The sequence below is a fragment of the Bufo bufo genome, chromosome 2, assembly GCF_905171765.1.
Source record: "Bufo bufo chromosome 2, aBufBuf1.1, whole genome shotgun sequence".
In the NCBI taxonomy this organism is placed as follows: Eukaryota; Metazoa; Chordata; class Amphibia; order Anura; family Bufonidae; genus Bufo; species Bufo bufo.
The window spans coordinates 436,986,600-437,003,664 of NC_053390.1; the positions used below are offsets into that span (position 1 = coordinate 436,986,600).

At 44.1% G+C, this 17,065-nt stretch overlaps 1 protein-coding gene across 1 annotated transcript in view; it reads left to right on the forward strand.

The window, feature by feature from the left end:
- SIN3B (SIN3 transcription regulator family member B) overlaps positions 1 to 17,065 on the forward strand; it is a 64,375-nt gene that overhangs the window by 27,637 nt on the left and 19,673 nt on the right. Inside the window, exons 12-15 of the mRNA XM_040417456.1 lie at positions 3,133 to 3,371; positions 4,787 to 4,970; positions 5,645 to 6,248; positions 10,530 to 10,699. Coding sequence (XP_040273390.1) covers positions 3,133 to 3,371; positions 4,787 to 4,970; positions 5,645 to 6,248; positions 10,530 to 10,699 — 1,197 coding nt within the window. The remainder of the gene's footprint in view (positions 1 to 3,132; positions 3,372 to 4,786; positions 4,971 to 5,644; positions 6,249 to 10,529; positions 10,700 to 17,065) is intronic.

Sequence of the window (17,065 nt, forward strand, 5' to 3'; positions counted from 1 at the left end):
ACAATCTCTGCCCCTTCCCCTGCTCTGCTAAGAGTGGCTACACGAGGTGCCCTGAGTGACATGTCTGCCTGCTTGGTATTTGTAGGACTACAAGTTCCAGCTGTATAATGACACAGCTAAGGGAGTGGATACCAGAGCTGCCCTGAGTGCTGGGAGAATCAACAGCAACTTGTAAGGGTAGAACTAAAAGTCCCACCTGTATAATGACACTGCTAATACACACAGGATCTTTCCCCTACATTCTTGTGCAATGCTCTCTCTAGTCTGTCAGCTCCTGTGCCCAGAATTGTCACTGCCTGCAGCTACCCAGTCTGTGCAGCTGAAGGGGTTAAGAATCCTAGGAGAGAGCAGACTGCAGTGAAGGGGGGCGTGGCCAGCACAGTGACGTCTCGTTTACAGGCTTGTGCAACGAACTTTATCGAGCAGGGAGAGAAGCTGACATCACAGGTCATGTGACCCTCAGTCAAATCTGATAATCCAGGCACTGCAGATAAAGTGAGTTGATTGTAAAGCTTTTATATTTGCCTAGTTAGGAACATAGAAAGAACAAAAAAATAACTAGGACAACCCTATTTTTTTAAATCAGATAATTTTTATTGACAGAGCAACTGTAAGCATACAGCAAAAATACATACATCGAGGTACAATAAAGTGTAAGTACTACAACGTGCAATAAAACATTAGTTTCATTTTACATAGTAAATGGTGAAATCCACCTGCTTGCCCAAGAAAGCATGACTGTAAGCTTATGCTCTTATTTCTTGTTTTAATACATTTTAATTTGAAATTAAACCTGCTGTGTATGCTCACCAACTTGGCACAAGGAACAGACACAAGAACTACCCCCCCCCCCCCCCCCTGTGCAGTGTCCTCCGTGTTGGTCGATATACCTATAGTTGACATCAACCTACCTATGTAACCCTAAATCGGGCCCAACATTGACATACTATCTCGCACCCAGAGCCTCATCATATCTTGTGAAGCCAGACCAGATTATGTAACCCAGCACTCCCATTGTTTTCTAAATTTCTTGATAGCCCCTCTCTTTTTGTATATACCCCTTTCCAACCCAACCAAAGCGTTTCGAACAACCCCTTTAATGACTTTCATTTGCGTGTTTTATCGAATAATATGGACATGCTCTCTCACTCTTTAGGTGTCCTATATATCTCAACTTATGATTTGGGATAGAGATGAATTTTTGTCCTCTGTCCTTTTGATACATACCTGTGCAATGCAGGCGGTACGCGTCCAACTAGATTTTTTTCTGTAAGATCACTGTTATATTTATACCATATACTATGTTATACACCATATAGCCATTGTGGTTGGGATATTGGGGATTACAGTTCTATGTACCTCGATGTCCCCGTAGCCACATGTGACGATTCAGCGTCTATTCATCTGTGGTGTGCAGATTATTTTGATGTGCAAAATCGTGACGATCCAGGATAGCACTGCATATATACAGTATATGGTATATATCTGAAAAGGCTTAATATCACCCCTGAAATTCATGAGAACCCTATGAAGCGGAGATGACAAAGCTGAATGCACATGGCCGTGTGCATTCGGCTTAACCATGATATCCCCGATGCCGCAAGCACGAGATGATTGACAGGATGAGGTGCGGCGGTCTCTATGGTCGCGACTGATTGGATCCTGGTCTGGAGGCTTGGCAATCTGGTGGGAGGAGTGTTCTCCATTTAAACAGTGCGGTCATCGCCTGCGCTACGGCCCTCATAGTGCCGGAGGCTTGATTTTGCTGCACGCACGCCATCAGAGGCGTGCAGCGTGATACAACTAAATATACTAAGTCAGCGTTCTTACAAACTGTATAGATAGGCTGGTTTCACTGCTGCACACTCATTGTTAGAGTGTAGTAGTAATGTATATTAGGCAGCTCTATGCACAGTATAGATAGGCTGGCGCTATTGCTACACACTCACCACCAGAGTGTTGTAGCACAATATCTGAACTAGACCGTCATGTTTTGCTCCTGAAGAAACACTGACAAATATCGGCAGGGAAACCCGTCAGGCAAATACAGTGCACTGAGTTAACACAGTGCACCTATACATGTTCAGTGTTAATTGACTTATGATATATGTAGAGCCACCATATGATTTGAGGGGTGGTCCACTCAAAACAAGGACCTTGCTACCTCACTAATCCTATGGGCTCCACAGCTCCCACAATCTAATAGGGAGACGCTATTTTTGGTGGTGTGAGTACAGGAGGTAGTGTGTGTGTGTGTGTGTGTGTGTGTATATATATATGTATGTGTATATATATGTATGTATATATATATATATATATATATATATATTATTATATTTATATTATATATTCCCTACGCTCCTGTTCACACCACTAGCCTGAGTACCAGAATTGGTGGAGAACCGAATTTTAATAATTGAATCGATAAAGATGCTTTTAACGTACCTTTCAGGCAGTTAACACAGTTCTATAGCAGTACGTTTATTTTTTGAGTAACAGTTAACCGGCAGCAGCAGTAAAATGCAAGGTAACAAATAAGCCATACTCGTTCCTTTTCTCCTTTGCTACTTCCAGCATTGTGCTCTGGTCGTGTAGCCCTGACTTTATCTTCCTGGCTGTACCACGCATCCATTCAATGGCCTCGGTATTATACAAGTCATTAGCTCCATGGGAGACAGTGTGTGTACAGATTGTCACTGCTGCAGCCAGGAAAACAAACACCAGCGGGGAGAACTGTAGCACTATGCTGGACGTAGCAGGGGAGGAAATGGCCGAATGTGACCTAATTTTGTTGTTTTATAACATTTAGTTTTTATTCATCTTGGACAACTCTTTTAATGTGTGGATCTAATTTAAGACATTTGCCACGTTTAAAACTCACTCGTTCTTGAGCAACACGCTACAAACACTGTTGCCAAGTCAGTTTCTACGGAGTAAGTGAGTGATTGTTGTACTGCTCATGTTAGAAATTTCTAGAACCGCAGAGCTGTTCTTCAAACAGCAGAAGGTCTTCTTTCTCTGTATCATGATGTGGACCACTATGTAACTTTCTGAAAAAATCACCTATTAGTTTTTGAGCTGAGAGTTTATCTTGTCTTGTGGAGTAAATTGTGTTCTGTTGTTCTTCCACAGCTGGATGTTGTTCTGGAGACCAATCTGGCAACCATCCGTGTTCTGGAGAGTGTTCAAAAGAAGCTGTCTCGCATGTCCGCTGAGGACCAAGAGAAATTTCGACTAGATGATTGTTTGGGAGGCACATCGGAGGTTATCCAGCGGCGAGCCATCTACCGTATTTATGGAGACAAAGCTCCAGATATAATAGAGAGTCTCAAGAAAAACCCAGTCACTGCAGTACCTGTTGTACTAAAACGGTGAGTGATGACATGAAACATTAAAACGAATTAAGAATTGTAAATGTTCAGAGAATTATTAACAAATGCTTCAAAATGAAGCATAAGCACAGTGTAAGTACCCCTTAGAGTTGGGGCTGAGCTATATACCAGTGTCTGCGATATACCACGGTATTTAGAAACGGCGATATCACTGTTTCCTAATAACTGCAGTATTTAATTTAGTTCCTGCTGCGGCCGCATCCTCCTAGCTTCTATTTTCCCAAGACTCCACTCACCAAAGTTAAAAAATGGTTGCACACACGAACCAGACGGCCAACGGAAGCAGCCAGTGAGAGAGGCTATGCCAGTCTCTCTCAGGGAGTTCTCCTGGTCTGACAGCGGAGCAGGAGGTAAAGGATAGTACTGGATACTGATGCATAAAGGTGGTCCTCTCTTCCTGCCTAGACCCGCTCAGGCCCATCAGCAACCCCTGCACAGGACACTGCATCTCTACACAATAGCAGGCGATGGGGAATATACCTGTCCGGATTCCCATCAGTAGAAGCCCCACACAGTATAATGTCCCCCTGTTGCCCTCATACAGGAGTAATAAGGAGACACTACTGTATACTTTATGGGGCAACAAGGAGACCTTATACTGATGCCCCAGGCAGTATAATATCACCATGTGGCCCGCCCCATGCAGTATAATGTCACCTTGGCCCCAGCTACCCCAGCCGGTATAATGTCACCTTGGCCCCAGCCGCCCCATGCAGTTAGTCTCCCTGTGGCCCCAAATGTTTTTCTTCGAAATGGGTATTTATCGCGATATATATCGTTATCGCAATAAATTTCTTAATATCATTATCGTGGGAATATTTTTGATATCGCCCAACTCTACTTAGAGATGAGGACTGTACCCATAGGTTCAGAAGCTAGGGTCTAAATCGGCAACCTCCGACACTCCAGCTGTTCTGAAACTACAACGCCCAGAATCCTCCTTTCACTTCTGTGGGAAGTTACTAGAAAAGCTGAGTAAGTATGCATGATGGGAGTTGTAGTTCCACAGCAGCTGGTGTGCCGAAGGTTGCTGATCCCTGGTCTAGATCGTTGACCTAATAAAAGGAACTTTTTCTTTGTTTTACAAACCATAGGACAGTTATTAATCTTAGAATACTGTGCACTTAGTATAAAAATATTGACGTGATGAAATATAATATTTCAAGAGTAACATTGTTTTTATATACGTTTATACATAAGGCCACACATTGCATCAAGTTTGTCATATTGTGATCAAATAACTATATGCCCCATTGACAAGAAATGTACCAGTAGGAAGGTTTGACTCCTGTCCAGTGTTTAATTACAAGTCTTGTATACGGTATTGTCATTTTTGCTTCCATTTGTCATATGAGGCGTTGAATGTTAAACACAAATCCTGTCCTGTTTTGCAGGTTGAAAGCAAAAGAAGAGGAGTGGAGGGAGGCTCAGCAAGGATTCAATAAGACCTGGCGGGAACAATATGAGCGGGCATATCTAAAGTCTCTTGATCATCAAGCTGTCAATTTTAAGCAGAATGACACCAAGGCCCTGCGTTCAAAGAGCCTCCTGAATGAAATTGAGAGTGTCTATGATGAGGTTAGTGTGATTCTGAAGACCTCTGCTATTGCTAATGTAGAAGTCAAGGAACATAGTCATAGTAGGTAGTTGTACAAGCACCTGCAATGGCTACAAACCATGCTTTTATGAAGCCTATAAACACACCTGACCCTGAAACCCCCAGTGGCCTTCATAACATACTTTATAATACTATAGCATAGGTACTTTGCATGGTTTTATGTAATCAATGCGCAGGAAGAACCTGTGTTTCCATCGTGTACATGGTAGTGTGAAGCCGTTTATGGGGGAAGAACATGGTGAAGCAATCATGCTTAATAACTGGGGGGACATTTATAAAGACTGACTTATTACAAGCCGGTCTTCATCCCTCGGTGGCACATCTGATGCCAGTAACTTCCCTCCCCGGCTGGCATCAGATGTGCCACAATTAGGAGGTGCACACCTCTTAATTGTGGCGCATCTGTAAGGGACTGCGTCTAAACGGAGAGTTACACCAGCAAGGTTGCTGGTGGAGATTTCCACCATCATCTATGCCACGGTTTATGTGACTGGCTTTGAAAGAGGGTGAATGGTGGTTAAACCCCCCAAAAAGTCACATAATTTTGGACAAGTACAGTGTGCACCAAGCTTTTTCTGGTGGGACGGGGATAATGAACGTCCCCCTAAATCTTTCTCTCCCCTTATTCTAACAGCACCAGGAACAACAACCAGAAGGCAGGACGGCTACATCCAGTGGACCACATCTTATTTATACATATGAGGACTGGCAAATACTGGAGGATGCATCATCATTGATTAGCTACTATGTGAAAAGGCAGCCAGCCATCCAGAAAGAGGATAGAGACACTATCCGCCAAGTTCTGCATCAATTCATCCCTGAACTTTTTTTCTCTTCCTCCTCATCCTCTTCCTCTTGTCAGTCCCTGTTCAGTTCCAGCACAGATGACACTCCAGCAGAACCAACCACAGAACCTTCTGTAACTGAACTTCCTGAGCGTCGGAGGAAGGCAACAAACCCTGGGGTAACCCCAGAACCCACTACCCCTACACGATCTCCACCAGAGCCACCACCGAAGATGACAGAAGAAATGTACAACTTGTTTTTTACAAACAATAACTGGTATTTCTTCTTTCGGTTGCACCACACACTTTGTTCTCGACTCTTAAGGATCTATCGCCAGGCACAGATTCAGCTGCTGGAATATCGGACTGAAAAGGAGCGTGAGAAACTACTGTGTGAAGGCAGGAAAGAGAAGTCTAATGGGCCTGCCATGGAACTCAGGCTAAAGCAGCCCAGTGAGCATCTCTTTTGTTGTGTTTGTTAAAGGGGTATTCTAGTTATTTGGTATTGATGAGCTATCCTCAGGATTGGTCATCAGTATCCGTTCAGTGGGGGTCCGACTGCTGGCACCCCTTCTCAATTAACTGTTTGAATGGACTGCGGCATTCTACATTATAGTGGCAGTGCAAAGTAATTATAGGTTCTTCTCCCATTCAAGTAAATGGGAAGAAAAGCTGTTTACACTGCACTGCAACTACAGTGTATAGTGCTGGGTGACCAAGCCCCTTCAGACAGCTGATTTGGAGGGGGGTTCTTGGAGTTGGATCCCCACTGATCTGACATTGCTAACCAATACTGAGGATCAGTCAACGATATCCTGAAACCAGAATTCCCCTTTAAAACTTATTTCTCGTACTTTTTTCCATTGGGGGACACAGACCATGGGTATAGCTTAGAGATATTAGTAGGAGGGACACTATGCAAATGAAAGAGCTCCTCCTCCTCGGGCTATACCCCCCGACTCCACCAGGAGGAACTCAGTCTTTGCTTAGTGTCTGGTGAAGGAGGTTGACACTTTTTTGATTCGTCTCCCTTTTGTTATTTTTCTTCTAGATGGGGACACAGGTCGGCATGGCGCCTTCCTGGTCCCCCATGGAGGGCCCGCCGCCGTCTGTTGGACGTTGCCAGGCTGCCTCCAGATCAGTCAACGATATCCTGAAACCAGAATTCCCCTTTAAAACTTATATTGTTAGTGCTTCATTATATATGAAATATACATAGACAGATGAATATTATGTCATTAGGAATACAGAGGAACCTCTTTGAGACAGCCACCCACAATTTCATTGCCAGGAGGTCTTCTAGAGGGATGGTCTTCTCAGAGATGATGGCCGGTATATGGTGGAACGGGAACTCTTTCACAGTATATCTGGTCTGGATAAGTGGGGTGTACCTCTCAGGGTTTGTCATCTGTAGAGGTTGTATTGTATATAAGGATTTGTTAGGGTTGCGGATGTTCCCTAAAGACCCATTATCGTCAGTTTGAGTGCTGTGATCAGCTGTTCTCATCTTGAGGTCCAGTAGCTAACTTCAAGGAAAAAGGAAGTGTTAAAGGGAATTCCATGATTAGAAAAACCTTGCTGTTTCCATCTAAGAACAAATCTTTGCAGAGTTTGTTCCATATTGCCGCTTGGCCCCTACTGGTGGTCCAGCAGTGCAGACCCTTTGACTGCTTCCTTGATGATTTGGCAGAACACTCATACAGTGCTTTGCCCGATGTGTCATCAGTACAGCGTTCATCACATAGAGAGGACTGTGAGAAACGCAGCCCTCCCCATGCTGAAGGTCCCCAGGCAGCAGGCAAATACATGAAAGCTCCACTGCAGCTTGAGGGCCTTTGATGTCACCAGTGGGAGCAGTCTGACCAGGAAGAAAAGGACTCTGCAGTGCGTAGTGTACACTGTAACTTGTGATCTTTATTAAGGATAATATTGTGTGGGATGCCTGCAGGGTAGTGTGTGTGCCCTTTACACTGCCCGGTGTTTGTACGGATGCTTGTTGGCAATAATCTGCCTGCTTAAGGTGCTACAGACACCTATATCTTCGTTTGCCGGCAGCAGAGCGTGCTGTCTAAACAGAACTCTGCTTCTAACAAATAATGATTCAGTATAGGGGACGAGCTATGGCATTAGTGATCACTCCTCCCTATACTGTGGAGAAGATTTCTGCGTTTTATTGCAGCCGTCTACTCCACTGACTGTCATTCAATTCTCAACCAATCTCTTGCTACATCAGGCCATGTAAAAGGGCCTTCAAGTTTGCTTTTGTGTATTTGTGTGTCTACTATGTGTATAGCAGAGCTATGTATGTGTTTGCTGCTGAGTTTGTTGTATATTTGTGCTGTGTATGAAGCTGAACTGTACATGTGTATTTGAATAATATCATGGCCATGGAGAAAGTAAAGAATTACTTAACAAAAAATCATAGAACTTAAAATGCCAGAATAAGACACTACAGAGCAGTATGGGAGAAGCACATGATGACACCTTTACCCCATCATGTGACCACAAGCGCCATTGCTGTCACACATGAGAGTTAGGCCCCATTCACACATCCGCAAAATGCAGAATGAAATTGCGGAACGGAATTGTGGACCCATTCATTTCTATGGGGCTGCACGATGTGCTGCCCGGATACGGAATTCCATTCCCCCAAAAAATAGAACATGTCCTATTCTTGTCCGCAATTGCAGTCAAAAATAGGCATATTCTATTAGTGCCGGCGATGCGCGGTCCGCAAAATGCGGAACGCACATTGCTGGTGTCCGTGTTTTGTGGATCCGCAAAACACGCTATGGATGTGTGAATGGACCCTTAACAGGAGCTGACTGTAAACTAATTACTCCTCTCCCCTATACTAGTAAATTTAGTTACATTGACCTCTTCACTTCATTAAACTACCAGCGAAGTCTTAATGGGTAGAACGTATTTCTGTTGTGTAAACCACAGGTGTCTTACGGCGGGTTCAGACCTGAGGGTACCGAACGTACGAGCGTTTACAATCGCGCGTCGGACAGAAACAAACGCCCATTGTCGCGCGTTCCCCGAAGTCTATGTACGGGAAAGTGCGACACTACGCCCCGAAGAAGCACCTGAACTTCTTGGGGCGTCGGGCGTTTTACAGCGCGGTCGTATGCGCTGTAAAACGCCCAGGTGAGAACCATGCCGATAGGGAGGCATTGGTTTCTCCTTGTTGAGCGTTTTACAGTGCGTAGGAACGCGCTGTAAAACGCTCAGGTCTGAACTGGCTGTTATAGTTTCGAGACGTGGCTCATTTTTACAGTTTACAGACATAATCTGCATAGAAAGGTGAATAAGAGTCACAGCCTATATTCAGCTTTCTTCTGGCTTTAGTACGGAACTTGACTTCTAGTATGGGTGCATTCACACAACCGTGTTTTGCTGCCCCATTGAAATGAATGGGTCCTCACCGTTCCGCAAAATTGCCGAACGGATGCGGATCCATTTATACGGTCATGTGAATGCCCTTAGAGTCCAATCAAACGTTCGCAAAATGGGTCCGCATCCGTTCCGCAATTTTGTGGAACGGGTGCAGACCCATTAATTTTCAATGGGGCCAGAACGTGCTGTCCGCATTTGCGGATTCGCGCTTCTGCATCTGTGCTTCAGTTTCCGCAAAAAAATAGAACATTGTCCTATTCTTGTCCGCAAATTAGACATTTTCTATTATAGTGCCAGCGATGTGCGGTCTGCAAATTGCGGAATGCACATTGCCAGTGTCCGTGTTTTGCGGATCCGCAGAACACTTACGGACGTGTGAATGGACCCTTAGGCTGCATTCACACGTCCGTGGTGTGTTGCGGACCCGCAAATTGCGGGTCCGCAACACACCAGCCCGGCACCCCCATAGAAATGCCTATTTGTGGACAAGAATAGGACATGCTCTATCTTTTTGCGGAGCTGCGGACCCAAAGGTGGGGCTGCGCTCCGCAATTGCGGCTGCAGACAGCACACTGTGTGCTGTCCGCATCCATTCCGTCCCCATAGAAAATGAATGGGTCCGCACCCATTCCGCAAAATTGTGGAAAGGATGCGAACCCATTTTGGGGACGTGTGAATGGAGCCTTAGTGTCATCTTTACATCAGACAGTGACTGGTCTACTGTATTATAGGAGCTCACCTAAGCGTCAGAACTCTGTGTGTAGCTCTGGGACATGACTCAGAATCTGTACATTGCATCATATTTCTACAGGGTTGTACAGGATTAGAAAATCATGACTGCTACATTCCAAAAACAGCCCCCATGCCTGTCCATGGGTTACACCTGGTATTGCAGGTCAGCCCCATTGAAGTGAATGGGGCTGAGATGTAATATCACACACAACCTGAGGACAGGTGTCGTGCTGTTTTTGCGAGAAAGCGGCCATCTTTTTCTAGTCCTGTACAACCTTTTTACCTTGTGTGGTGGTGTGCATATGTCAGTAGCAGCGGACCAAAAGTCTGCTTCTGCGTTTGTGGCTCAGTATATAAACCGCTGTGATGTGTAATTATCAGTTTTGCCACATTTGGCTACAGGCGGTAGAAGAAGAGGAGAATGTGTCCATATTGATTTGATAGAAACTCCAGTACCATAGCATTCAATCAATGTGCAGCTATTTCATCTTACAAAGTATAGATTTTACCTTTTTTGTTTTATGGGAAATCTCACCCAAAAAGTATGTTTTTCTGATCTTTGTGTACACGGCCATGAGTGTTTAATTCCCACTTTTATTTCAGGCGAGGTGGAGTTGGAAGAATATTATCCTGCATTCCTGGATATGGTGAGGAACCTTCTGGTTGGAAATCTAGACCCCACGCATTATGAGGACACACTACGAGAGATGTTCACGATTCACGCTTACATTGGTTTTACCATGGACAAACTGATCCAGAACATCACACGACAGGTGATAGTGGGTTTTTCTTTCCTGCCTGCTTAGGATTCACTGGTGCCCATTGGAGTTTGTATGGCTCTAGAGAGATTTTATGTTTGGAAATGAACAGCTTGTCCTGGGTCTCCCATTCAGCTGCTCTTCTTGTGGTGTGGGAAGGGGTTTGTCTTGAAAAACACTCTTTAGGGTATGGCCATGCAGGTCAGACTTTGTCCAGCAGAATTTTTGCAAAAGGTTAAATCTGTGGTGGAAATCCATAGCATAAATTGTAGTAATAATAATAATTTACTTTTTTTTTTTTTTTTTTACAGCATATGGATGAGATTTTAAAAAATCCTATCAACCTTAGTACTGCTGCTAAATGCTACAAATGTCCTGCACACAAATCTACGGCATATAGATCACTTGTATACAAAGGGGGATTTCGGGAGGAAATGCTTTAATAAATTACTTGGCTTCCTTCAGAAATGTTTATTTTTTTTAAACTTCATATTCATAGAATACAAACTTATTTTAAAATGTAAATTTTTCGTTAATTTTGCCAGATCTATGCCATTTAAAATTAAAGGGGTTGTCCGGCCTAGTAGCCCTCAAGCCCAATGCACTGGCTCTGTGCCCAATTAAAAACCACAACAAAAAAACTGTCTGCAGTGCCACTTCCTTGTTTCCAGTCCCCAATGGACCAGAAGTGGCTTAGTCCCATAACTGCTGTGGCTAATCTTTGATCCCACTTATGCTAGAACGGCATTTCATAGAACAGGGCCAAGCCATTTCCAGTCAACCAGGGGCCAGAAGCAGACAGGAATGCAAGAATAGTAGGACAGGTGAAAGTTTATTTTTTTATTTTTAATTGGGCACAAGTTCAGAGCAGTCGGTTGGTCGACTCCTAGGTTGGACAAACCCTTTAAATGTAAAATATTGTCCTTTTGTAGTGGTAAACACAAATGGTAATGGGCCCTTTACACTGGCAGACAACTGAAACGATCATCGCTAACCAGCATTACTAGTAACGTGTGTAATATAGTAACATAGTACATAAGGCCGACAAAAGACATTTGTCCATCCAGTTCGGCCTGTTATCCTGCAAGTTGATCCAAAGGAAGGCAAAAAAAAAGCTGTGAGGTAGAAGCCAATTTTCCCCACTTTAGGGGAATAAAAAATTCCTTCCCGACTCCAATCAGGCAATCGGAATAACTCCCTGGATCAACGACCCCTCTCTAGTAGCTATATCCTGTAATATTATTACACTCCAGAAATACATCCAGGCCCCTCTTGAATTCCTTTATTGTACTCACCATCATCACCTCCTCAGGCAGAGAGTTCCATAGTCTCACTGCTCTTACCGTAAAGAATCCTCTATGTTTGTGTACAAACCTTCTTTCCTCCAGACGCAGAGGATGTCCCCTCGTCACAGTCACAGTCCTGGGGATAAATAGCTGATGGGATAGATCTCTGTACTGACCCCTGATTATATTTATACATAGTAATTAGATCTCCCCTTTTTTCTAAAGTGAATAACCCTAATGTTGATAATCTTTCAGGGTACTGTAGCCCCCCCCCCCCCCCCACACCTACCATTCCAGTTATTACTTTAGTTGCCCTCCTCTGTACCCTCTCCAGCTCTGCTATGTCTGCCTTGTTAACAGGAACACATTGCTAGACATGTCGTCGAGCTACACGATGGCAACTCAGACACTATAACTTTTCAGGGAATCGAACGCGTATTGTCCAATCACCCGGGGGAGTGGGGGGGGGGAGGGTGATTTGGACAAAAGACTATTATGCAAAGAGCTGAAATGGATTTTTTGGTTGCGCACCGAGAAACCGAGAGGTTTGAACGAAAGGAGTAGCTATGCATGTTTTATCTGACCGTATAACTCAGCCCACTCCTTTGTTGCGGGGACCTCCTTGTTACAATCTCAGTTTTTCGTAGGTGCCTTAAAGGGAACCTGTCACCTAAAAAACGCCTCCCAAACCGCCAGCATTACCTTAAAGTAGCCAGCAGTATGTTCATAAAGATCCTTTTCTTCCTCCGGCGAGATGCACCAAAATCTTGAAAAACTAACTTTAATCCCCTGCATGCGCTATGTAACAGCAGAGTTTGAAGTCAAGGGGGCAGCGGCCTCCTCGCTTCAAGTCAAGCTAAGCCCACCCCTGACCTGTCCTCCTTTCACTGTGATTGACAGCCTGCTGTGAGGCTGGGATCGTGCAAGTCTCGCGCATGCACGGTGCGCTCCTTGTCACTGCGCGATTCCGGCTCCCACACTCAGCCGGACGCTTTTCTCCCTCTCTGCATGTGCCGGGCACGCGCGCACGATGGAAAATGTGCATGAGCAGAGAGAGGGGAAGGCGGCCGGCTGAGTGCGGGAGCCGGAGACGGGATCACGCAGTGACAAGGAGCGCATCGCGCATGCACAAGACTTGCACGGTCCCAGCCTCACAGCAGGATGTCAATGACGGTGAAGGGAAGACGGGTAAGGACGGGCTTAGCTTGACTTGAAGCGAGGAGGCCGCTGCTCCTTGACTTCAAACTTTGCTGTTAAATTTTTTAAGATTTTGGTGCATCTGGCCGGAGGAAGAAAAGGATCTTTAGGAACATACTGCTGGCTACTTTAAGGTAATGCTGGCGGTTTGGGAGGCGTTTTTTTAGGTGACAGGTTCCCTTTAATCATATATACAACACCCAGTTATTCTCCGCAGCTCTAAATAGACATATTTGGTTCCTTGGAGGGCTCACCATCATTTTTTTTTATATATAGCCCAGTATGTGTCTGATACCCCGCACTATGTGGCAGCGAGACTGTGATATTACATATATCCACAGTAAGTGTGATTTTTATCACCTATTTAATTGTTCCTAATTATCCTTTCTGTGTTATATACCCTTTCTTGTTGCCACTATGCCCCTGTTGGTCTCTTCATCTTTACCAACAGTGTAATGTAATGGGCCGTTTATTCCCCCCCCCCTTCTTACAGGACGGATGCCGTACAGTATAGCATGAGGCAAGTCACCAGGACTTGGGACGTCGTGCCACGCCCCTCTCCAGGTGATTGGTTGCTTCGTCCAAGCCTCCCTCCTGATTGAGTCTTAATTAAATCGGCAGGGAGAAGCGCACGCCCATACCGATGCCTCTGCACAATACACGTGCATCGAACGCTAGCTCTCTCTGTTTAATAGGCTCTTCTGTATCTATGCCCGCGTATGCTCCTGATGAAATGCCCGCTACAGGGACTTAGGCTGCGTTCACACGGGCGAGATTTCCGCGCGGGTGCAATGCGGTAGGTAAACGCATTGCACCCGCACTGAATCTGGACCCATTCATTTCAATGGGGCTGTTCAGATGAGCGATGATTTTCACGCATCACTTATGCGTTGCGTGAAAATCGCAGCATGCTCTATATTCAGCGTTTTTCACGCAACGCAGGCCCCATAGAAGTGAATGGGGTTGCGTAAAAATCGCAAGCATCCGCAAGCAAGTGCGGATGCGGTGCGATTTTCACGCATGGTTGCTAGGTGACAGTCTATAAACTGTATTATTTTCCCTTATAACATGGTTATAAGGGAAAATAATAGCATTCTGAATACAGAATGCTTAGTAGGTGATCAATTGAGGGTTAAAAAATAAATAAAAAATTAACTCACCTTCTCCTCTTGTTCGCGTAGTTCTCCCGGTCTTTAGTTCTTTAAAAGATGAACTATGGGCTAAAGGACCTTTGGTGACGTCAGATCACATGCTCCAAAGGTCCTTTAGCCCATAGTTTTAAAGAACTAAAGACCGGGAGAACTACGCGAATAAGAGGAGAAGGTGAGTTAATTTAAAAAAAAATTTTTTTAACCCTCAATTGATCACCTACTAAGCATTCTGTTTTCAGAATGCTATTATTTTCCCTTATAACCATGTTATAGGGGAAAATAATAACATCTACACAACACCGAACCCAAACCTGAACTTCTGTGAAGAAGTTCGGGTCTGGGTACCACAGTCGGTTTTTTATCACGCGCGTGCAAAACACATTGCACCCGCGCAATAAAAACTGAACATCGGAACGCAATCGCAGTCAAAACTGACTGCAATTGCATTCCAACTCGCGCGGGTTTGCCGCAACACACCGGGGCGCATCCGGAACTAATCCGGACACACTCGTGTGAACCCAGCCTTAGAACCGCTTCGAGCAGGGCCATCATAGTCAGCCAGATTGCAGTCTAGCAGAAGGAGGGTCCTTATGGATCTAAGCACCAGAGATCTCTCCTATTGAGGATAGGGACCCCGCACAAACTTAGAGGGAACTGGGACTGGACAATACGATAGTCCCAGCCTCTTCACAAACATCACATCAGTGGTGATACCACTGCCCTGTGGACGATAGTTAGCTCAGTGTACACTACTTGTACAACTGAAAGCACGTCCACAGTACAGGTGGGACACCTATTGTATCCTTTTTCGTTCTTATAAGGGGATAATATTTTTAACTTAATACATTAATAAGATTTGTTTTCATTATAAGCCGCCCACTCCTATTCAGTGAATCAGGTTTCCGTTAGCGACGGCAAACATATTCATCTTTTCATCAGTGTTTCACCTTGTTCACAGGAGCCCAGAACTGTACACAGTACTCCTCCATGTGTGGTCTGCCTAATGATTTGTAAAGTAGTAGGACTATGTTCTCATCACGGGCATCTATGCCCCTTTTGATGCAACTCATGATCTTATTGGCATTGGCAGCAGCTGCCTGACACTGGTTTTTACTGCTTAGTTTGCTGTTCACTAAAATTCCTAGGTCCTTTTCCATGTCAGTGTTACCCAGTGTTTTACCATTTAGTATGTACGGGTGACTTGCATTATTCCTTCCCATGTGCATAACCTTACATTTGTCAGTGTTAAACCTCATCTGCCACTTATCTGCCCAAGTCTCCAATCTATCCAGATCCCTCTGTAGTAGTATACTGTCCTCTTCAGTGTTAATTACTTTACACCGTTTAGTGTCATCTGCAAAAATTGATATTTTACTGTGCAATCCTACAAGATCATTAATAAATATATTGAAGAGAATAGGGCCCAATACTGACCCCTGAGGTATTCCACTAGTGACAGTGACCCAATCTGAGTGTGTACCGTTAATAACCACCCTCTGTTTTCTATCACTGAGCCAGTTACTTACCCACATACAGACAATTTCTCCCAGTCTGAGAATTCTCATTTTATATACTAACCTTTTATGCGGTACAGTGTCAAATGCTTTGGAGTCCAGATATACGACATCCATTGATTCGCCATTGTCAAGTCTAGAACTTACCTCCTCATAGAAACTGATTAAATTAGTTTGGCATGACCGATCCCTCATGAAGCCATGCTGATATGGCATTATTTGCTTATTTTCATTGAGGTACTCCAAGATAGCATCTCTTAGAACAGGCATGCTCAACCTGCGGTCCTCCAGCTGTTGTAAAACTACAACTCCTACAATGCCCTGCTGTAGGCTGATAGCTGTAGGCTGTTCAGGCATGCTGGGTGTTGTAGTTTTGCAACAGCTGGAGGGCGGCAGGTTGAGCATGCCTGTCTTAGAAAACCTTCAAACAGTTTACCGACGACAGATGTTAAACTTACCGGCCTATAGTTTCCAGGCTCTGTTTTTGGACCCTTTTTGAATATTGCCACTACATTTGCTATGCACCAATTCTGAGGAACACTCCCTGTCAGTATAGAGTCTGTAAATATCAGAAATAAGGGTCTGGCTATGACATTACTTAATTATCTCAGGATATGGGGGTGTATGCCATCTGGTCCTGGTGATTTGTCTTTTTTAATATTTTTAAGACGCCACTGTACTTTTTTCTGGGTCAGACAAGGCACTTTTAATAGGAAATTAACTTTTACATTCTGCATTTCATCTGACAGTTTATTTTCTTCAGTGAATACAGTGGAGAAAAAAATATCTAATAGCTTTGCTTTCTCAACGCTCTCTGCAACTCCCCCCTCATTACTCTGTAGAGGTCAGACACCTTCAGATTTATACTTTTTACCATTTAGGGTTAGTTTTGCTCTCTTTGGCAATTAATCTCTCGGTCTCTAGTTTGGCTGCTTTTATTAGTTTTTTACATATTCTATTTTTTTCCTTGTAGTTATTAACTGCTTCCTCGCTACCCTCCTGTTTTAGTGATTTTTAAATGCTTTCTTTTTTTCATTTATTGCTTTCTTAACTGTTCTATTTATCCACATTGTTTTTTTTTTGTTTTTTTGTTCCTTAATCTTTTTATTCCCATAAGGTATGTACCTCTCACAATTAGATTTTAGGATGCTTTTAAAAATATCCCATTTTGTGGCTGTATTTTTATTTTTGAGGACTTTGTCCAAGTTAGTTAGGCCTATGGCCTCTTAGTTG